The sequence below is a fragment of the Conger conger genome, chromosome 1, assembly GCF_963514075.1.
Source record: "Conger conger chromosome 1, fConCon1.1, whole genome shotgun sequence".
Classification (NCBI taxonomy): Eukaryota; Metazoa; Chordata; class Actinopteri; order Anguilliformes; family Congridae; genus Conger; species Conger conger.
Window position 1 is genome coordinate 15,866,676 of NC_083760.1, and position 24,258 is coordinate 15,890,933.

Sequence of the window (24,258 nt, forward strand, 5' to 3'; positions counted from 1 at the left end):
CAAATATTACGGATAGCAAAGGTTGCGTGTGCCTCCAAAAACCACAGGCCAGCAACTTACTCTCACTGAGCACTTTATTAGGTACTTATTTCTTTACTTATTGGTCTTCTGCTGCTGTAGCCTATCCACTTAGAGCTTTGACACGCTTTGTGTTCAGAGATACTCTTCTGCATACCACTATTGTAATATGTGGTGTTACAAATCCCTCTATGCTGAGAAATGTACTGACCAAATTAAGCCTATAGTGTGCTGGCCCGAGACGTAATGCCCCTAATTAGACTTTATTATCAAGAGATTGTTAACCTCAGATGTGCGCTGTGGGCCTAATGGAAAAAAGGAAAAACAAAAGGGCACGGGACACATCCACCATTTTCACAGGTGACTCACCTTGGTTGGATGATGACCCCCCTATCCTCGCCTCAAAAGAAAATCCGATAGGCTATTAAGTCAGCGTCCTACTATCTGCGGCCATTTCCTGAGTGGTACCTAGCAACGACGTGTGGCAAGCATTAACTGTTCTCCCCTAAGCAGTCGGTCTGACTGTCTTCACCATACCCAAATCTCAGCGTTTTTGCATTCACCCTCCCCGCCATCAATTAGGAGGTCAACCTAAATCACCTGTGGGACAGAGGAGTGTCCCACTGCCTGACGTCACAGCAGCAAGTGCAAGTTTGGCTGGCTCTCGTGGAGCGGCATAATTGGCTCGCTGCTCCAGAGGGAGGGACTTGGCAGGGTTAGTGGATCGCTGTGCACAACAGCACCCCGGGCTCCTCGGAATTACGGTCATGAGCATGAGACGGGACAACTTGAAGAAGGTGTGTTGTTCTCCTTCGGGCCGCCAAGGGACAGAGTGTGGGCAGTGTATCCCCCAGCTAACACCAATTTGATTAGATAGGGTACAATTGGCTACCAAATTGGGAGAAAAAGGGAAAAATCGGAAATAATCGATTAATAATAATAATTATTAATAATAATTAATAATTAATTGTTTTTTGCACCATTCTCTGCATACTCTAGAGACTGTTGTGCATGAAAATCCACGGAGATATGCAGTTTCTGAGATACTCAAACCACCTGGTCTGGCACCAACAATCATTCCATAGTCAAAGTCATTTAGATCACATTTCATCCCCATTCGGACATTTAGTCTGAAAAACAGCTGAACCTCTTGACCATGTCTGCATGCTTGTATGCATTTAGTTGCTGCCCCATGATTTACTGATTAAATATTTGCATTAACAAGCTGGTGTACAGGTTTACCTAATAAAGTGATCACTGAGTGTAGGGTCTTCTGTGTGTCACTTTGATTAAATATAATTGGCGATGTACGTTTTTTCCAGATTATATGCCAATATACTGTACTTCAATACACACAGATTCAAATCTCTAAAGGTATTGTATTGTTGTTCAGCCAGTTTATTGTTCTATGTATTTATGTGTGTGTGCATGTGTGCACGTCCGATCACTCTTCCTAAGGAACATTATAAGTCCAGAATCTCAACCACTGCCCGGAAATCAATTTCTGTAGTCTGTCCCTACTTTAGACAGCAGATGTGAGATAATGGCTATTGATTTAGCATTGATACATTCCTGTAAATGTCTGTTAATTCAATGTCTCAAAGCATATCTCTGCAAACAGCAGACAAAAGAAGAAGTTGTACAGTTCAAATGGATTTGCATTTGGGAATGAAAAATGCCTTGAAAGGCAGAACTGTACCACTAGTTTACAGTGCATTTAATGATAATTTGATGATAATAACATGTTTTTTTTCTGGACAATTCCTAGCAATAGATTTTGGCTATTTTTTGGCTAAGTATTGCAAAAAAAGTGCTGTATGGCTGTAATTTGCTTTAACATTATTTCATATTCCTAGTTCAGTCACTTGCAATGAAACTTCATATTTTTCTGAAGCTGGTTTCATGCAGCATGATTCTTAGACAAAATGGGATTAAATATCTCTTGCAAGTTTCATGAAAAATATAAGTATATCAGTATTCAGCTCCATCAGTTAATATATTTATGATCAGGGCAATGGATTTAAATAACATAAACTCACCGTGTTCCGAACATCAAGTTAGCTCACCTTGTTGTGTGTGTGTGTGTGTGTGTGTGTAAAGTATAATTCCTTCCATTTTCATAAAAACTTGGTACGGGTCACATACGCGATCCATTTCAGCACGCAGTACGGTGGCTTTCGGACCATCCTGAGCTAACGCTATCTTCCAAACACAGGGTGCAGCTATTTGTCATTTTCTCTATAATTATTGGTCCAATTCACATCAATCAAAGTGTTTTAGTGTCTGAGATAGTCAATAAGCAACCATAATCATAAACCACATTCCTCAGGAGAAAAACTACCATTAAGCGGACATTAACTTCTGGTGGAAGCGGCCGCTTCCTCGTGTTCAGTCCGGAACATGGTGAGTTTACGTTAAATCAATTCTCGAGGAGAGATGATGTCGGCACGGAACACGACGGTGTTAACAAAATGCCAACATGGGGCATGCTTTGGACTGATGTCTGTACAGTATTCATTTGAGATGCAAGGCTAAACAGGTGAGCGATGGCCAACGTGACACGTTCCAGAATAACATGTTCTACATTGTTGGGGGGAGGGCCATGGGGGCTTGACAGGGGGACGATAGGGGCTGGGGGCGGGGGGGTTGGGGTGATGAGCCAGGTCAGGACCTGTCTATGTGAACAATCTTTTCCCTTCCTGAGTGTTCCCCATGAGCAGCTCCACCCTGCCCCCAGGTCACTCCAGCCGCGCTCTAGATCATTCTGCATGCCTCACATGAGCACCAGGAATATGGGCAGACAGCATCGATTCACTGGGTGAAGCTATCCCAGGGCCTGAGTTGGAGTCCCTCATGCGGGAGTCCTTGGAAAAAACCGCTCATTATTTAATAGTGCAGAGGTCAGCACTGCAGTGTGTCTCACTTAGTGACAGCAGAATCACAGCGCATGCCCTATTAAAACCTGCCTCCATTGCACAGGGTTAGCAATTCCTGTCTCTGCCAGATGTGTTTTCATAATTAGTTGTGACTTGAATGAAAGTAGTGGCATTTAGCACACATGCCATTTCGTATTTCCTCCATAAAGCAATGCTGAGCATAGCAAATCAGTCTGTAAAACATAGTAAGCTCTTTTCGTATGTGAGTCAGATGTGCTGAATGGAAAACACAGTATGTCTCAGTGAAGAGTGGAGAAGGCCAACAGAAGGCATAATGGTGCAATATTTATTCGTATATTTATTTGTATAGTCGTATATTCGTAGATATATATATATATATATATATATATATATTACATATTGTATGATCTTGTCTCAGAAATGCTAGTAAAAAGGAATACTGCAGCATTTTTTGGGGGGGTTTGCATTAAAAGATCTTTCAGAAAAGGATATCTTCAGACAGAATATGAAAAAGAGGTTGTGAACTGCTGGCTTCCAGTGGGCTGGAGTGCTTGTTGGTGAAGTGGCAGACAACATAGGGCAAGTGCCACAGGCACTGCACTTCCCCTCTCAATGGGAAAGCACAGCTGGGCACATCTCCAGCAGAAACAAAGAACACAGAGCCAAACACCAATCCAAACAGTAGGCCAGCTGCAGGCCTCTCTGACTGGCAGCAGGCCGTGTCGTAGTTTCATAAAATATATGAACCAATGATCTGGAACAATTTTGAGTAGTTCATTTACGTGATTATATATCAGCCGTGTCAAGTACAACAAGCACAAAAAAAGTAATGCGATTAGCTTACATTATTTCCTGTACAAGAACGCTTTTGCCAAATTAACTTATAGATATACTAAAGTTTATGTGTTGCTTGGTGTAGCTGGGGAATTACAGAGGGATTTTAAATAAATTGTCATTTCTATATTATGGGGTATTTTATGTGGAAGAATTACAAGTAAAATTTTTGGGCATATACATTGTCAGTTAGAGAGCTGAGGTATGGACCCAAGTGCAGAGAACCAGACTGAGGCAGAGATGGCATGGCAAAAAGCAGCAAAACTTTACCTGGCACAAAATAATCAAACTCAAACAAACACTAGAAACTAAATAAACAAAGGATCAGGTCAGCAAATAAACTGCACCACAAACTCACAAGCCCTAGCCACAGAAGTCAAAAGAAACTCCAGACTGAACACTGAAACATGAAATAAGAGGGCTATATGTACAAGAGACCAACTAACAAGACACAGCTGAAGAGAAGAAGGAAACTAACAAGACACAGGTGACAAGACTAATAGAATAATTGATACTAACAAGACAGCTTTTGACATGAATGACATAATACATTATTTTTGCATTTGTGACCACACCTCTTCCGTATATGTGCTGGAGTATGCCAGTTTACATAATCAACAAAGTGCCATGGCTCTATTCCTCTGCCTTTTCCTCATAGGGATAATAGTTATGTTTATGTAGGTCAGGGGTGCCCAACCCTCGTCCTGGAGAGCTGCAGGGTGTGCTGACTTTTGTTTTTATCCTCAGAAACAAATTCACACCCAAGAACCAGGTGAGCTGAGTTAACTGTGTAATCAACTGCTTTAATTGATAAATTAACTGCCGAGTGCCGAGTAGTTCTATTTTTTGGCTGTAAAATAGTTTTACCCAGCTAAAGATGACTACACTCATTCCCCTGAGTGGCACCCCAGTCTTACCTCATTTGCTCGGTTTGCAATAACCTTGAAATTGAGGTTTGTCCTGCGTGTTTAGTTTCTAAATTTCAGCTTGATAAATTGTACAGTGAAAGTGCCAGTCTACCGAACTGCATTTCAGCATGGGACCTCACCTAGGTTAGCCTGGTAATGTCTCTGTGTCTCTTTCATGTATTTTCTGAGTTGAGTTTTTATGTGGCCAGCACACTAAGATTCTAGCTGTCCCATCACTGTCTTCCCTTCACTTCCAGGTTATTATTTATTTATTTATTTGGTATCTGTAAGCTCAGAGGCATATATTTTGTCCACTGTGGTTAGCATTGTAAATGTAATAGGGCGACTTGTGTGCTATTGCTGAGTGTTTTTTGTTTGTGCTTCTTCCCCGATCTGCCAAAGGCTGCTGCCATTTTGTAATTGGCTTAATCTCTAATCCTACTAGTCTTTGTGGCAGGCACCCCTGCTTGCTATGACGAGGTGGATGGACACCTCCTCTCACGCCACCCTCTCACAAGTTCCAGAAGGTTCAATTAAGACTTTGGATTTATATAGTGCTTAATGCTCTTTTGCTAGCCTTCATCTTGGCCATTTGAACAGTGCCCATATTTCTGAAGACAAATTACTTTCCCTTTTGTGGTTCTCTTTCTACCAACAAGTCAGTGAGCTGTCAGTCACACTGGGCTGCTTTGCCTTGGTTTTAGAAGAATAATACTCTGCCAGTTATGCCCAAGATTCCCCCTGAAAGTTATAAAAAAAATAGGGGGCCAGTGTGCTGTCTGTCTTCCGCCCACTAATGTTATCAAATGATGATGAGGGCAGTTATACATTGGAAGCGCTGTTTGGCCAAAAGGCTGCACACATCCTATTAGAAAAATGGACTGTTATTCATCTGTTTTGGTGAGGAAACGACTTTCTAAAGCATGCCCGTATGATTGGTGGAAGCTATCCAGAACACATACAAGAATATTGGCCTTCCTTTGCCATCTGGAGTCGGGGCATATCCCATACAGTCACCCCCCTCCCTGGTGTTGCTGTGCCATGCCTGCTGGGTGTAATGGGGGATTTCATCTCATCATGGTGAGTTTACCACCTAGATGCTAATGAGGCCATAATGGGAGGAGATTAAGGGGTGGGGGCGGGGTGCATGATCTTTCAAAATGATATCTGATATATTTTAGTAATTTATATACAGAAGGAAAAGTCCATATATTTCCCTATTTTCATATCAAAAGCTGAAGTTCTGTACAATGTAAAAGCGCTTATGTATTGTGAGTCTTCCAAGTTCTCTGCAACGGAGGCTGCAGGCCCTTGTCAGTCAGCTGACATTTAAAGCTAATATAAATAGCAGTCTGTGTCTCACAACTATTTAAACATCAGTGTGAGATTGTATACGCTTGTGCAGTTCACTGTGCTCATTTCTTTCCTACCCAGAGCACAGATGGATACCTTCACAGATAGATTTTTTTTGCAGGGGACATATTTTTTGCAGTGCACAGAGACACAATTGGTGTTGAAATCCTGGTTCATGAGTGAATATGTTGCCGTAATCATGGCAATGAAAGTGTCAATGTACTTTGCTTTCTTGCTTGCCTTTAAGCCAATTGGCTCTGATGTCTGAAATGGCTTCAACACGATTTCCGTATTTTCTTCCTGAATCCGGGCTTCTTCACATAAAATGAACTTGGGATGAACTTTCTCGGGGAGAATGGGATTATAAACCTATATGAATTGGTACAGCTATGCTAGCTTAATAAACACATAGAAGCCCTGTGCATAATGCGTGTCGCTGCTGTATATATCTGCACACATCTGCTTTTCTCCCCTCATACTACTACAAATGATGCATTTAATTTATATATGGACATTTACGTATATGAAAAATACATGAAATTATGAAGACTATATATTACTTGTGTATGCGGTGGACATGGATAGTGAATCTGGATTTCTGTTTGTAGTTGTTTTCAGCTACAAAGTAATGTCATTGCACTTCTGGGGCCTGTTCCACAAAGCAGGATTACTGACTGACTGACTGACATAAACTAAAAACCAGAGCAGGTCTTTTTACTTCAGTCCATGTTCCAGATACTGTTCCAGATACTAGTGTAATGTAATGATGTACCCATGAGCTTGGTAAACACGATAGAATTGTTCACTGATAGTAATAATGTGGATAATGTTTTAAAAATGTGCATGGATAATATGATCTGAGTACATTTCTCTGGATGAAATAGTGCTAATCACTAGTTAATTTTATTAGCAAGAATGAATGATATAGAGCATAAATATTCGCATTATTTGCAGAGATAAAATGTTATGGTTTAGCGAAAGCGGATGAAAACACAAATGCTGTGAATGAAGACAGTGGTTTTGTATTGTGAAACCGGGAGACATTTCTGTCTCTGCAATGCATGAAATCTCTGTTGACTGAGTTTGATTTGGCGTGAGATTGATGATAAAATTACAAAACAACAAAGGCGATTCTGTATGACAGTAAACACTGTGTAAACACAGCCTGTCAGCTTCTTCAGTATTAATAGTTTGAAATACACAATACAGGTATTCCTCTTAAACAGACATCAAGGTTCTCATGTCTCTTTCAGCAACTCATATATTTTAATTTGCAAACAAATTGTACATCTTAACGTGCAATTCTGCAATTCAAAGATGAGTTTGCACAACCCAACGCAAAGTGCTTAACTCAAATTTATGAAGCAACTGGCTGGGAAAATAGGCTTTCAGAGCAATGAAGACAAATTAAAGATTTTAGTCGAGCTAACAGTCCATCATCTTATGTTTTATTTGTGGGTCTGTCCTCATCTTTCATTTTCAAGTTCAGCCAGACAACTCACAATGAATTAAGCAATATTTATTGAGGTTTAATGTAAATGCTAACTTTGTCAAGTCTCTCATCACTCCCTGTTGTAAGCCAGCCGAAATAGGGAGTGAGTACATACAAATACCCCCTCTCATGGGGGTTTTGAGAGGCAGAGCTCACTGGGGGTGGTGGTGGGAGTATGACTTAGGAATAAGCAGCATAATTAGAGCAAATGCAGCTAGCAAATGCAGCAATAGCATGCAATATCAGCAATGGCAGCGTAGGACAAGCAATGCAGCAGAAGGAGCCAGGCAGCGCTATGGCAGTGCAAAATGAACAAATATAGCCCCTTCATTAGACATAAGGATCATGTTCGTATCATTTGCACATTACAAAATGGATTGCATATTTTCATTTTGTCTTCATGAAGTATTCTGCTTGTATCAGAAATTGCAAACAATGTTGGAAATTGACAATTATTGTCAATAAAAATAACAAGAGCTGATCCTCCCAAAATACACAGTATTATGTCAATAATGACACAGGGCGACATGGCTCAGGCAGTAAGAGCAGTCGTCTGGCAGTCGGAGGGTTGCTGGCTCGATCCCCCGCCCGGGCTGTGTCGAAGTGTCCCTGAGCAAGACACCTAACCCCCAAATGCTCCTGATGAGCTGGTCGGCGCCTTGCATGGCAGCCAATCGCCGTCGGTGTGTGAGTGTGTGTATGAATGGGTGAATGAGAAGCATCAATTGTACAGCGCTTTGGATGAAGGCGCTATATAAATGCCAACCATTTATATCCTGTCTATATAAGTAACAGCAGAGTGGTGGGGTTTTACATAAGTATTATATAAGTATGATCTAATCCATTAATATAACAATATTATAATATCCCACTTAATATTGTTGTAAGGTTGTACTGAAAAAGTATTGATCTCTGCTCAGCCTGGTCTCACAGTAATTCAACAAGTGATGACTGAATGTTCTGACCACTAAAATCGGCCTCTGTGTTCCGAAATCTGAACATTCGCCCCCTAGGGGTTGAAGTTTACAGTACGTTCTAGTTCCTCAACCAAAACTTGTTTATACAAGTGTTTATACACGTGTTTATACAAAATGTTTTTGTGTCTCTATGCTCAGTTAATATTGTTCATGTTACATCTTAATCCCAAGTCTTACCATAACCTCTGTTGCTCCAATTTTTTTGCCATTTGCCCATGGATTATGTGCAAATACATCTATTTTATATCTATTTTATTTCTCCTTGCAATTGCAGAATATCATCGCGGGGGGGCACTTATCCAGAATTCAGTATATGTGAACCGATTTCCAGGGCTTGAAAAATCAGTGCGAGATGATGTTGCTCTGCTGGAATCAAGCATATTTTCAAATATATACTTTTGGACATTCAAAATGGTTGCTCTTGTTTACTACTCCAATAAGCCTGCATCTTACTGGTTGGCTAGCAACTGAGATGCATGCTAAATCAGGAAGTTTATAATGAAAACACACATTTATGTCAACAGTAATTTATCCTACTGGGGTCTTATTACCAGAATGACGTTTTTCACCACAGCCAAAACAAGTTAAATATCCAGAAGCAATATGAAACAAATGCCTTATTAGAAACGAGTCACTGGCTACATTTTACTGACAGTCCTGATCAATCACAGTTGCCTTACAGCTAAACGTTAACTAACCAGCCTGTCTGAACATAATAACATTATGCCTTACTTTATTCTTGTTCTTTATAAAAGTAATAGAAATTTTGTTAAAACACATTTCACTGATTAAAACAGGACCCCAAAATGTTAGAATTTGTTATGTACATCATATCTACAGTCAGAAAAAAAGTTATTTGAGTTCTCTGAACTCAGATTTTCTTGCTGAATCCAGGAAAGCTCTGACTCTATAGCATGAAATATTCTGTTCATCACAATCTATTTGTCACCTTGCTTTTCATAAATATTTTAACAAAGAAGTGGGAAATTAGGGCGAATGCACTGAGTGCTGTGTCGCTGTGAAACGCCAAACAGCCATGGGTGGATGTGGATCAGGTTGTCAAGTGCAAACGCAATAGCAGTATTTATCATCGCCAGATGGATGGTTACACCAATGGACAGGTGTCAACAGCATGATATCATCATTACCAGGTTATAAACCACAGAGAGAGTTCAGATGCAATTTAGAACACAATTATAGCTGATAAAACATTGGAAATAGAATGCCTTCCTGGAGAGAGGAAAATAGGGCACAATGCCTAATTGAGTTAGGAGTTTACTGCAAATTGATTACAAACCACCCCGAAATTAGATTCAGAACTGTCCTCCTCTCATGGGCAAAGTGACATGCAGACAGGGATGTGCTCGACAACAAAACTAAAACTGATTATTACGGGGGTGTGTGGGGGGGGGGGGGGGGTGCTGGGCTGGGCTGGGCAGTTGAACTGTGAGACATTAAGTCAGGCTGACCACAGCGAGGAATAAGGAGAGAAGAAGCGCCGTGCTCATGGGTGGGGTGTTGTTATAAGAGGACTGGAGCCATCCATCACTGAGCAGGTGGCCCTCTGTTTGTTATTTACCTTGAACATGCTGCAGCAGAAAGCCATTGTATTCCCACTCTCATTACCTCCGAATCCCTCATGTGAAACACAGTGCCACACTCAAAGAGGAAAGATGAAAAACAAGAAAAATAGCTCAGAAAAGTATCACCGGGACTGTGTGCATTTCTGATTACTTTCCTTCAGCGCCAGCGTTCTTGAATTCGTAAAATTAGCCGATAAACCCTAATCACATTTCGACAAAGATCTTCTATATGAACCTGCCTATTGAGAAAAATATACAGAGCATGACTATAAAGGAGATATAAAATTGCATATTTGGCTTCGGGGAGAAGGCAAAATGAACACAAAATAAATCTCATCAGGATTACAAAGTAAACAGGTAAGGAGATATGATATAACCACAAACCACGTTGAATACAATCAGAATAAAGAGAATAGAGCGGGCTGATGAGATTGTGCTCTGTCGTTATGGGCTGCTATATGCATGCTGTTCAGTTTTTGTCTTGTATTTTAATTCACTTGATTGGAAATACACACTGGAATGTTTTGCTGAATAATGTGAAAAAAAAACACAAAAAAAACATTTGCAGCGTATCTCTTCGTATTTCCTATTTCCAGCAGAATTTTTTCAACTTAAATTACAATGTAGTTTTGCATTCTATTTATTCACAATAACAATTTTGTATTTCTTCTAGTAGCCTAGCCGGCAGTGCGTGTAATGGTTAAAAATGATATAGTATATGTAAAGTTTTGGCATTCAGCTTTCACCAAGAGAAAGGAATCTGGGCCCAGGAAAATCTCATTTGTTTTTTTGGAACAAAAACCACCCCACCACCTTTTTCAGCATACCAGGAACCACCTGAGATATCATCTGACTTCATTTGTCAGCAGAGATTCTTCTTTGTTACCACCAAGCCAGACCCAAGGGTCTGGAAACGCACACTACCATCTTGCAACACTACAGCTGCCAAAGCAAACCCTCAACACGAACACCTTTCTCCATGACCACAGAAAATTAGCTCCCAAATTGCAGCATTCTTGTTCTAATGGCACCTTCTTAAGTACATTCAGATGAGCTTCTAAGTGGACCTGCCAGATGTCTGGTGTTAGCAGCGCTAACTAAAGCACTCGACGTGTTCTTTCGTGCATGGTGAGTTAGCAGGTATAGGATAGAGTGAAAACCCATGCATAACGCTTATCCAGTGACCCGTAAGGTCAGTGTTCATGTAGGGATAAGTGAAGAATTGGAATTTCCCAGTCTTTACACAACAGGCCAGTATCATGTTAAGTGCTGAAGTGTGTCTGCAGCAGAACTGAATGATCTTCTGGCGCGCTGTTAAGCCGGACACAGGGTAGGAGCTTTCCTTATGATTTCTGCTGTGGATATCTTTCATGCTTGGCAGGAGCATACTAATATTTTCACATGCACCGAGTAGATTTCAATCCACTTCAATTCTTAAGTGTTAAAGCTTATTTATTTTCGTCATGCTCCGGGAGAAGCAAGCTGCCTCTCTGGCTCCCAAAAGAGGGTGATTGTTAACCAAGTGAAAAGATTCATTTGATATAATTACTCGCTGCTGTCACTGAACTCTGAATATATCTTTTCCTATTTTTTACAGCAGTACAACATTTGCAGTGTTTCTTTCTCCATTTACATCGATGATGCAGGGTAGAAAAGGTAAGAAAAACCCCCAGGATTTAGTTTTTGTTCTTGTGAATTCAGATGTATTGGAAATACCCACCAAGCAAACAAGGAATATCAGGCTAATTTTCAATGTGAAAGCCTCTTAATGTACACTAAGTGCTTCAAATTCAGAGGCTTTGTTTGTGTGTAAGGTGTGACACATGCAGCTTATTCAAAACATCTGTACAGGATTTAATTTCACCAACCGCTACCATAAGCTTTGAGGATTCATATTTTTAACATAATGAATTCAAATTCATATGACATAAACACAGTAAAATACCCAGTGACAAGTGTTAACTCAAGCGTCTCAAGAGTACATATGAGTCAAAATGTTCACCACTGAACATTTTACTGTGTATCCTTTCAATTTTATACATTTCTGAGTTTAAACAGTTTGACAAAGTATTCTGTAATATATGAGTTGGTAACATGATACGCACTGAGGGAAAATTCGGAGGCTAATTAAACCTCACTTTCCTTTGCATGCGCCATCCGTCCAATACACAAACACTATTTTTCTTAATAGACTAAATCAATACATGAGGCAAGTGGCAACACTCAATGAATCCATTCACTTGATGTCAAATGGTGAAAGAAGTTATGTTAAAACACAGTGCCATTGATTATCCACTTGCGAATGTGCATTATATGAAATTAATCCACACCAGTTAGCAGAAATGTATTCAGGAAGCCTTTTCAGAATTTCAATCAAGTAAATAGTATAGGGTCCTTGGAAGCAGCACATTAACAACTATTGACAGAAAGCATGCTCTGAACCTGAAACAAAATACAAAATACAAATAATGTTGTACAAATAATGATCAAATAAAAACTGGGGTCAATTATTTGGCCCAATATCTCCATATTGTCTTTGTGTGATGAGAAATGCATCTCTTTCATATCTGTACTTCACTTATCTTCAGAATTGGAACAACATTCAGCCGTCAAAGATTAAATTGGAAGCAGCAGCTAAAATGGGATTTTAGCATGCCTACGGCACTCAAACATTAAATCACCATCGACTGTTGCTGCATCAAATGTGCCTGTTTCAAATGAGAAAATGTATTAAATATTTAATTAAATGCTTCTGTCCCAGTGTCCGAGGAGCCTGGGAGCAGTGTTCTTGGATGGGATCATCAAATCATCAATTCTACTCAAGGAACATAAAACCCGTAATTCTGAACTGGCAACGGTGGGATGTTGGCATCGCGGACCGAATGTCCAGCTCATCGCATTCAGCTCAGATACATAGGCCACAGAGGACCTATGGAACTTGATGTTGTAAGCAGAAAATGTCACAGCACTCCAGCCAACCGCATGTCAAGCCATCAGACGAGTGCTCGCAATGCAAATACTCCCCCATATACCTCTAAAAATTAGTAACGGCTTGTCAATAAAGTCCCCACGCGCACTTAATCGCAAATTGCCTTCCATCTGTCATGGCAGCCTCTCACATCTGGTGCAACAGGGCCGCATCTGCGGCAGGACGCATGCAGAGCCCGCGTGGAGAGCCCGCGTGGAGCCGCGTCGCTCCCTGTGATGTCCCCACCCTCAGAGCTCGAGACGGTGGGATCAGAGCCCCCCTCCCCCCCGTCCTGGTGGGGGGTCTGTGATCCTGGCAGACTGCCTGAGGCTTGACCCCAATCAAGAGAGCGGTCCTGTTCCACCAGAATACAGGTGCGCCGCGTGTCTCTGCTGGACTGCTGGGAGGCTCCATGGTGAGGCCCCTCCCCAGGACCAGGCAGATCATCTATTCTATAGTAGCAGTCCAGGCGAGCAGCAAGAGTTCCACTTCAACAGTGCAGGAGAAATAGAGAGAATATAGACTCATGGGAAATGGTTCCTCAGACATGTCTGCATGTTTATGACCTGCTGGGGAAATCTAAATCTACTATTTATATCTAACTATTTACTAAATGCAGAAAACTCAATGTCTCACCCCCCATCTGAAAAAAACCCCACTCAACTAGATCTTGAAACAGCTGGTAGCTGGTTGACCAGTTCAGACCAGCTCCCCACTCAACATGGTTTGACCAATTCAAGCTATGTTTTGAAAGAGCGGGTAGCTGGTCATTTCAAGCTTGTCATAGCTGGATCTTACAGCGGGACCTGCAAACGGTTGATGCTACAAATTGTCCAAAGCTCAGAACTGTCACAATACAATACTTGACATGGGGCTGCACCTTTTAATGTTTAAATCTTGTCACTGGAATGGTCACAGGAAAGAGAGTAACAGTTTACATGGCCTAGGGGGGTGGTCAAACCGAATGAAAAACAGATTGAGCTAATGCATTTTCTAAAGGGCTCATATGGCGAAACATGGTGGAGCATTCAAAGTATTCCTCAATCAGTTGGTTTACTATTGCAGCCATTGCTCACTTTAGGAATAGATCACTTTCACATTGGTGTTTGCATTTCACTGTATGTTTCTTATTGGCCCCGACAGTTTGTATGTGAAATATATGTAGTACTTCTTGTGTGGGTACTGATGGCACTGCAGTGGTTCAAGACTGGAAACCTGGAAATGCCAAGTTTGGGTATATACAGTAAAGCAGGTATTCTTTCCCCATGACTTATACTACATGATTGTGGGCTAAAGTACCATATCCAGTGTTATTTCAACAGTAATAGAGTACATACAACTGCAATATGTGCATGTATGTATCTTGGCATGAAGGTCCAAGGTTTGTTCAAAAACGGTCCCGAACATGACAGCTGTAGGCAAGCCATTTGCACATTCCTTTGATCTGGTTTGGCGGCTTATAACAACGATTATGGTTCAAAGGAAAATTGTATGAAGCATCCTAATAAAATTAAATATTCTCTTGAGGCCCCTCTCATTGAAATAAAATAGAGCAGAAAACTAAAAAAAAAAAAAACTAAAAGAAAAAAAAGGGACATGAGTAATGGTGTGATCATGCGTAACCAGGACGTTGCCCTCAAATAGAGCGCCAAAGAGAAGCCACCCAAATGTCCTTGCTGAAAATCACAGTTCGCATTGGGTGTGGCAGTCTTAACTCATGCAGGCAGCCTGGTTCTCTACACAGTCACTGAATCCAGGGAGCCCAGCATTACTCAGCAAATGGAATGAAGAGCTGGAAACAAGCCGGCCAATTTTAAGGCTTTCTGCTTTTATTAGATTTATTTATTTATCTTAAATTGTATTACTTAAGTCATAGGCAAGCACTTTGAGGATATTACAAATGTAAAACAGAGAAATAGTACTTGTTATTCACGTTTAAAAGTCAACTGGGCCATTCAATGCAAAATAATATGGGGGTTCTAGCACTGAGCCTTTTTATGCCAGCCTTGTAAAGGGTTGATAATTTCACATAGGCATGTTACAGCTGTCTGACTTCAGAATTAGGAAGGGAATGAAGAGGACAGATATATCAGTGATATACTGTATTGTATGGGAAAACTGACTGGGTGATTCACAGCCTACTTTATGCTGTGAGGAATGCACAGAGGAAGGATTTCACTGCTCCTTCCCAAGTCCAATTAAAGGCTCTTACATTCTTTGAAGGGGGTGGTAAGAAGGTCAGCAAACATCCAATATAACATAATTGATTGACAGGAAGTTTAATTTATATGAGAATCTAATCTAATCCGTCTCAATCAAATGTATTGGCTGTGCGCTGCTAACATTCAGATGCAGGGAAATATTCGCTCATTCCAGATTTCACAGCTTGTGGAGGGCAATGAAAAAGGACAATTTATTACCCTCTGAATACATTTTTCATAGATGCATATTGGTCTAACAAACATGCCACATCATGCAAAGGACCTATCAACTGTCTGTGAAGTTGATTTGATTTTGATATCCAATGATTCTTCATTTAAATGTGGCCATGGCTTTCCTCTTCAAAACTGTCACAATCTATTGCTTTTTGTAGCTTTTAAATTAGCATTTTATAATGCTGCCTATAACCACTTTATAATGCTTTAAATAACATCAGTTGGAAGTTTTATACTGAATTTATTTTGGTTGATGCATGGTCACATCTTTGAGTTTGATATTATTTGTTTGGTTTTTCAGATGCCATTGTCTAAGACAACTATTTTGTAGCAAATACTTTCTAGGTTAGGGCAGGTGAATGTCTTTTTGGGGATCTGAACATCTAGCTTTCCAGTTAATAAGAATAAGAATAAGAATAATGATAGCAATTTGGCTGATGCTCATATCCAAAGCGACTTCCTTGATTAGACTACGCAGGGGACAATCCTCCCTGGAGCATTCTAGGGTTATTACCTTGCTCAAGTTGTGCAGAATTGTTCAAATCTTATTGCGGCTACACCGGGGCTCGAACCACCGACCTTCCAGGTCCCTGTCACATTCCGTAGCCACTAGTTAGAAGGAAATGTTTTCAAGCACGGCTTTATACTGTTTCTGCATGTTCTTGCCACTCTGTTGCTGACTGGAGCCTCCCTGATACTTCACTCTCTGAACACATTTCTTCTTTCAACAATGCACCTGAACCATTTTAGAAGTGTCCTGTCTAGTCCAAATTTATCTCTTAAAACTAAGTAATAGTCACTCTTCACACAAGAGTGACTACTACTACGAAAAGGCAAGTGGCCCATGCAAATAGCTGTGCTGCCTTCCAAGACCTGGAACGTATGCATTTTATAGCCTCAGTGTCCACCTCATTTCTCACTGTATATTTGCCATAAAGTTTGATCGACGCTGAAAATAACAATATTGTTCCCTTTATGGCTCTCTGCGGTGAATAACAATCTACCCACTTATCTACACATTTTTATAATTAATTTGATAATGTCAACATTTACTGTTAACCACTGAATATAACAGGGCATTAATGTTTTGGTGGACTTCTGTGAGCCACAGTTGAGCTATTGAAATTGATTTACAACTGAATTGACCGGGACTATGAATTTATGCTATTTGCAATTATCTCCTTACTATGCATGTTTACTGGGGAGACACCTGACTGAAGAGGGAATCAAGCCATATTGAAGGCATAAAATATGTAATATTATGAATTGATACAAAACGGCTGTAGTCTTTGTAACTCTCTCTGTAGTAGTTACATAGATAATAAAAATGCCCTGAATTTAAAATCAAATTTTTAATTCAATTTGTGGAATATCATCCTTGAAAGTATGTGGGCCCAAAACAAAATGACACCATGATGATCTATAACGAGTCCCCTTCACAAGATTGGAGCTATGACTGTTAAACATGTGCACAGAATCAAAACCAATCAGAGTCCAGAAATCATTAAATTATGTATATAATCAATTAATTAAATCTTACAAAAACAGCATCATCATGCTTCATTTTGGCACAGGTATGCCTAAATAAATATTTTAAAAGGTATAAAATATTTGTTTTAGGCGAGGAACTCACATTCTAACGTCTATTTAACCAGAGGAGACATTCAGTAGATAAAAAAAAGAAATCAGTTCAGAAGCAATATCTACATTTCTTTACCAGACAGCAACTATGACTTTGGGTAGCGAATATTCTATTAGTTGAGACTCTGTAATGATTAATATTGGAGGTAAAGCACTCTATCTTGCCAGCATCTGTAGGTGACAGATTCTAGCCACGACAGAGAGTCATTTATATGCATTAGAAATAATGGTGGGCCTAGATTGGCGCCCGGAGGGAGTTGTGTCCCCACTCCTTCAGACTTAGAAAAGAATTAGCTCACATTATTCCACAGCCATTCGCACTGCTGGTCTGATGGCTCTCCTTCACTAAACGATAACTAGGAGTCGTGCTGCCTCATATGACAACTCAAGTCCAGTGCAGGTGGCCTGGGAGGTGTTTGAATGTCTGTGAGTACTGCAGGATAGGTTACTGGCCCCTCATTGACCTTGCTCATAAGACTCCAGTGTTCTAGGTCACTGCTGTCTTGAGGTATATTTCAGATAAATATGGTAGGTGCAGCCTAAGGCACATTTTCCTCTCTGTGTGGGCAGCAGTCACATGCTATTCCATTTTGTGCAAAAACAAGGACCTCATTCTAAGTAGCCCACAGACCAAATGATGTGGATACATATTGTAACATACATACTGTATATATGTATATAACATATAGTCCCGATTCCTATATTAATTTATTATTCCGAGCAACCAAACGATATAACAAGGCTGAAGCGTGTGTCCAAGCTTTAACTGAAAATGATTCAATGCATTTTTCAATTCAGTTTTATTTGCACAGCAGATTTTACAGAAAACTGTCGCAAATATATTTCACGGGAAGACAATACATTTCTGAAACACCATTGTTGACATATACAGGAAAAGTGTATATATTTAAAAGATGGATACTGCATATTAAGTTTTTAATTCAATATACAGTCTATAGAATAACATTATGAATAGCACTTCTGCATGAAAGCTCTGCCATAATGTCTTCAAATGTCAGAATGTCTCACATTGTTTTGTTGAATACTTAAATTTCACTCTTGCTGGAACCACATCAGATATTGCTGTATGAACCCTGATCAATAGAACTAGGGCAATTTTGCCTGTTAGTGCTAATCAGGGACGTCTTGCCTTACAAAGCATATTGGTCATGTGTTTAAACGTGCCTTTACTATCCACCAACTTTTATTTGAAACAAATTAACCTTCCCGTAAACTTCTGAAGGGTCACTAGTGTCACAGCTTCTCCCGTACTAGGGTATCCTCAAATTAAGCCTTTAAACGGAGAAAATTGATTCAGTAAGATATAGATCGGTGCATTTGAGTCTGTTGTGTGGCCAAGCGGAGATACAAAATAATGATGCTCCTTTTAAAATAATTTTCACCATTTTCATCTCGTCTGAACAGTTTTGAAAATAGATTAAAAAAAGTCAGCAGACCAAGTTGACCGAAGATGTGTGCTATCTTAAGCCCTTCCTACACATAAAAAATCACAGTGTTCTTAACACTATTTCAAGCTGTGCACAGAGTGTTCCTTTCACAAGTTAAATTGGTGCGCTAACTTATGCACACATTGCCCTCCAATAAGATTCAATTTATATAGATTCTAGACACCTTCCTTTTGCCTTTTCAAAGGTGAGAAACAGAATCTTTGAGGCATGGGAGTCTGGATGCACAACAGATCTGTTATGCCATGCTCTTGACTGTGGCATAATTTCGAAAGACTTCCTTTTTCCAAAACAGCCCGCAGCATTGAGAGCTTTAGGAAATGTGTTTTTGTCCTCAAACAACCCTTAAACAATCCGTAGACTTAGTCTGAGAAATAGCAGAACATGCTGAGAATATATTTCCAAAGGTTTTTCAGCAAGAGTTTTGTTCATACATCTAAAAACCTAACTTTTATGTCTATTAATTTCATATCAACCCCAGGAATAGAGTTAGATATAGTATTTCAATTAATGTGTAAGTTTATGTTACGGTAGCCTAGTGGTTAAGGCTAAGGTACATGACTGGAAGGTTGTTGGTTCAAGCCCCGGTATAGCCACAATAAGATATGCACAGCTGTGGGTCCTTGAGTAAGGCCCTTAACCCTGCCTTGCTCCAGTGGGGTTGTCCCCTACTTAGTTTAATCAACTGTATGTCACTTTGGAAAAAAGCATCAGCTAAATAAAAATTAAGCATTATAATCAGCCATAAGTATATGCAATATTTCCAATGCCACTAGCGTACTTGTATCTGGGGACAGCTGTACTTGTATCTGGGGACAGCTGAGATTTTGTATGTGGTATATGGCTGGGCAATGGAAACCTAGGTTCCTAGGTTCGCAATGAGTTTGAATGTCACATTTTAGCCTTTTGGTCCAAATCCTTGATGGCCCATTAGTCAGGCGAGTGCCCTGGATCTAGTGACTGCCGACCGTTTGGAGGTGAAAATGAACCTTTAAATGCCCTGCCAGGTGCGTAAATGCATGTGGCAATATCACGTGGAAATGCCAAAGGAGAAAATGTAATTTTGGTGGGCATGTTGTCTTGATTGTTCTGTTTTCATGTGTTGGCCTGGGGTAGGGGCGGTGTTGGCAGGCAGAAAGGCCACAGCTGCCACTCATTTTCTGTTTCTAGTACACAGGCGAGATCCCCAAACTGCTGGCAACATTCCCTCCAAAGACCAGGCAGACCACACATACTGAGGCTAAATGACTGGCAAAGATCACGGTGTGTTTTGCGAGGGCGTCTATTTCAGGAGACGGCGATTTCCCCGTTCAGCCCTTCCCTATGGGTTTACACTGGCAGAGTTCCCGTTCTGGACGCTTCCCATTTTTGGACACTTGACTTGACACTATCTAAACCGTGAAATATGCAGCAAATTAATTTTTTTTATCTAATTAAAATGTATGGCATTTGTTTCTGAAGTTCTATTTAACATAATTTACAAAGGATACTTCACATAACTTCCATTTTGTTTGACAAATATTTTGCTGATATGCCATTGTGGTTCCTGCCAAATGTAAAATGTACTTGGACCCTTGATACCAGTGTTATAGTGGGCAGCAGTATGAAAAATAGGATTAAAATGAGTCACAGCAGCCAGATCAGAATTTCTGGAATACTGAAAATGGGAAAGCCATGGTTGCTTAGCTTTAACCACCCCATCGCATACAAAATAAAAAGACTAATATTATATGAAGTAATATACTATAATGCAAAATGTTTTACAGGGTAGCATTGTCAATGCAGCTATCTCTACATAATTATGTATTGTATAGGTTTCCAATAAGTAGTTATAAAATAAGTAATCTGATTATTTCTTCTGAATATTTTTCATCATCAGCAAAGAGGCTATGCTGTATGCTGCAAAATACAATAACCTGCATTCCTCCCTGTCGAAATTAGGCTACGTTTAATTGATTAACAGTACAATATTTAGTCATGAATTCTTGCTTATAAGACTATGTACAGGCCCTTCAAATTAATGGTGATAAATACAGCAATAAATATTATGTAAGAGGTTTAGTGTCACCCTGAAAATCTTTGTTGCAAAATAATGTGCAAAGTGTGATTTCTTATAACTTAAAACTTTGAAAATGATTTAATTGTTTACACTATTGGGTAATTTCTATTTTCTACATGAAAAATTGTTATAGGGATGAAATTGAATGATTCCACAATTAAAACAATAATTTAAACCCAGCCAAAAAGGTTTTGTAAGTAAAATCTGCACCATTCTGCCATTGCCAAAGCCATCTATCATAGCAGTCATCCACATTTTTCTGTATTCACACTGCTACAAATCCGCACAGAAACTGTTCAAATACCCCAAAGTATTAATATTGGCTAATAATCTATTCACAAAAGATATGAGTTTCAGTTGATGGAAAGAGAAAGCATGTTGTGCTAGGAAAATATAAATTCTGTGATGGAAAATGACGAAAGTAACCTTGAAGCATTCCTGACAAGACCAGTGTCGTGAGACCGCAGGGACTGGCTGGGAATGGAACTGTCATCGACAATACCTTCACCCACCCTCACTCTATTCCTCAGTTAAAAGGGTTGAGCATCGTGGCTGGAGTGTCCACAAACGAGAATCCTCAAGCACAGATCAGCACTGCTGGGTGAGTACCTCACGCGGTACAAAATGGCTGATTGAGAAGCGGGATTGTGTGGTTCATTATACTGCCAGATGACTGGAAGGATGCAGAGCACTTCACACGAAAGGGTCAAAATCAGGATCAGCTCTGAGGAGACTCAACTCGCCCTGCGCATTCTGGCACGCCGAGCTGCCTTGTTTACCGTCCATTTACCTCACGGCCTACAATCCTCTTTCAAACAGCACTCCTTCATCAGTCATGCAGCTGGAGCATTTAAACTGTGCTGATGGATCCCCTACCTAAGAGACTGCATTTTCTCAGGGATGGCATCGCGGTCAGTTAAACCAAGGATGGTCTTTTGTGGACCTCATTGCAAACAGTGTTGAATGAACGGTTCTGATAGTCACAAGGGGAAAAATATCACTTGACAAATCTGTGTTTTGTGATGTAGAATTATGAAATCGTAGTATGTAGGTATGTGGCACGTGAGCAGGGATACTATTGTTAAATACAATTATTGAGAGTCCAAAACAGAGTGCTACTCCTCCATTGGTGTGTATTCGTTCTGATTTGGATATGTTCAGTGAACGGATATGAAATGGATCAATGTGGAGATGATTCCCTAGCAATAACTTCCGGGTACAGCGGTACCCATTGTTCTATGAGTTATTAGCGAGCTTTAAGCTCTATGGGAATTGGATTTTATCCAATCTCGAGACTGAAAACAATCTACGCAACGCCATCTTGATGGCCAATCAGGGCAAAGATGCGCTTTAGCGACCGAATTTACATACGGTGGCTATATAAGCGACATCGCAGGCCGTCATTCTTTCTTCGAGACAAATTTTCAGCGAAGGAAAGAGACAGGGCCTGTGAAGCTTAAAGCTCGCTAATAACCCATAGAACAATGGGTACCGCTGTACCCGGAAGTTCTATTTCTTTATTAGCTTCACTTTAAGCTCTATGGGAACCCTATAGCCCACGCCCTGTCGTCAACATCAGCCTCCTGATGCAGAACAACAGGCGATGGCAGTGATAGCCAATCAAGAGGGGCTCCCCTCAATAGCCAGCCCTTTTTCATGCATGAAAAAAAGGGGGACTGTATAAACCGAGGAGCCACAACCATCCCCAGCGCTCGGTTCATGTAAACCAGCTACCGAATACCCAAGCCGGGAGATGGCCAATATAAACATGCACGCCTCTAGCCACCGCGTAGAGGCGTTGCACATAATGTGTTTGAGCAGCAGCTACGTCCGATTGGACGCTGAGCTCAGGACTGCATGCGCCACCGACGGTGTCGATGCATCCAGCAGATAGAAACGCACAAAGGCGCATGGGGAACTCCATGACGCCGCTGTACAAATGTCCTGCACACTGACCCCTTTAAAAAGTGCCCGAGAAGCTGCCATGCCTCGAGTAGAGTGGGCGCGAACCTCCGACAGAGGGGGCAAGCCCATACACTCATACGCCCAGTTGATTGCGTCAGTAAGCCAATGGGAAAATCTCTGTGCCGTAACAGGTTTTCCCTTAGCAGCAGCACCATAACAGACAAACAGCTGATCTGCTTGTCGAATAGGCTGCGAACGTCGTACGTATATCGACAGAGCACGCACTGGGCAAAGTTTATGCAGCATAGCATCCTCCTCATCGTCATGGTCCTTCGGGGTAAACGCAGGGTTCGGTCTCAGCACAACTCTGTCAGATCCTGAAAAGGAGAGACAGTCCGGGTGCACAGACAAGGCGCATAAATCGCTTACTCGCTTAGCAGAAACTAGCGCAGTAAGCAGCGCCACCTTAAGGGACAAAGCTCTCCACTCAACGCTCTCCAGTGGTTCGAAAGGAGGGCTACACAAGGCTTTTAGTACCACTGTTAAGTCCCACTGCGGAACACGGGGTGGGGCCACGGGTTTCAGACACCGGACGCCCTGGATAAAACGCTTTACCAGGGGGTGGGCAGCCACCGTAGAGCCACCATAGCCAGTATGGCACGCAGAAATTGCGAAGACATACCCCCTTATCGTGGACAAAGATAACCCCTTATCAAGTAGGCTCTGCACAAAGTTGAGCACTACGGATACAGGGCACACCAGGGGGTCCTGAGAGCGTTCGAGACACCAAGTCTCGAAGGCCTCCCATCTGCCTTTATAAGCCATTGTAGTTGAGATAGCGCGAGCATGCTGTATAGTATTTACAGCTGCCTCGCTCAATCCCATGTTCACGAGCCTGCTCCTAACAGGGGCCAAGCCGTGAGGCGCAGCCTGCTTGGGTGGGGATGAAAAATGGTCCCCGCCCCCTGTGACAGGAGGTCCCGGCGCTGGGGAAGTCGCCACGGGACGCCGGTCAGCAGCAGGGCTACATCGGCCATCCACTGTTTGTGCGGCCAATCTGGCGCGATCAAAATCAGGGGTTTCCTCTCCTCTCTTGCTTTGGCTAGTACCTGCGGTACCAGACCAAAGGTAGGGAAGGCATAAAGGAGGCCCTTGGGCCAGCAATGGGCTAGCGCGTCCACTCCCAGTGGGGGCGAGCCGGTTGCTGTCATCGCAAACCATAATGGGCAATGCGCATTCTGTCGGGAGGCGAATAAATCCACTCTCGCTTTCCCAAAGCGTGACCACACCTCCGCTACCACGAGTGGGTGAAGACACCACTCTAGGGGGGAGGGACCGCCCCGAGACAAGAGGTCTGTGCTGCAGTTCAGCTGCCCCGGGACGTAGAGCGCCCGTAAGGAGCGAACTCGCGGGTATGCCCAAGTCCAGATCCTCACCGCCAGCCGGTGTAGATGTGGACATTTGGTGCCGCCCTGTCGGTTTAGGTAAGCGACTGTCGCTTTGTTGTCGCTTCTGATTAGAACGTGTCTGCCCCGAAGAAGGGGTTCGAAACGTTGTAATACAAGCCATACTGCTGTGATCTCCAGCACATTGATATGAGGCAGAGGAGGGTTCCACAACCCGCTCGCCATCATTCCATTGCAGACCGCCCCCCACCCCTTGGTGGAGGCGTCTGTGTATACAGGGACATGAGTGGAGATAGCGCCCATTGGCACACCGACA

The 24,258-nt window shown here is 41.6% G+C and overlaps 1 protein-coding gene and 1 long non-coding RNA gene across 2 annotated transcripts; one reads left to right on the top strand and one right to left on the bottom strand.

The window, feature by feature from the left end:
- The first annotated feature begins 4,781 nt into the window (after positions 1 to 4,781).
- Positions 4,782 to 13,125, top strand: LOC133121830 (uncharacterized). Its single transcript, XR_009708047.1, has 3 exons — positions 4,782 to 4,914; positions 11,660 to 11,718; positions 12,824 to 13,125. It is a non-coding gene; the product is annotated as an uncharacterized LOC133121830 (long non-coding RNA).
- A 14-nt stretch (positions 13,126 to 13,139) lies between these two features.
- LOC133142296 (uncharacterized) lies at positions 13,140 to 23,586 on the bottom strand (the record flags this gene model as incomplete). The annotated part of the gene is made up of 2 exons (XM_061263440.1): positions 13,140 to 13,518; positions 22,460 to 23,586. Coding segments are annotated over 2 exons (1,506 nt in total), but the record flags the coding sequence as incomplete, so codon positions are not given.
- Between the last annotated feature and the right edge of the window lie 672 nt (positions 23,587 to 24,258).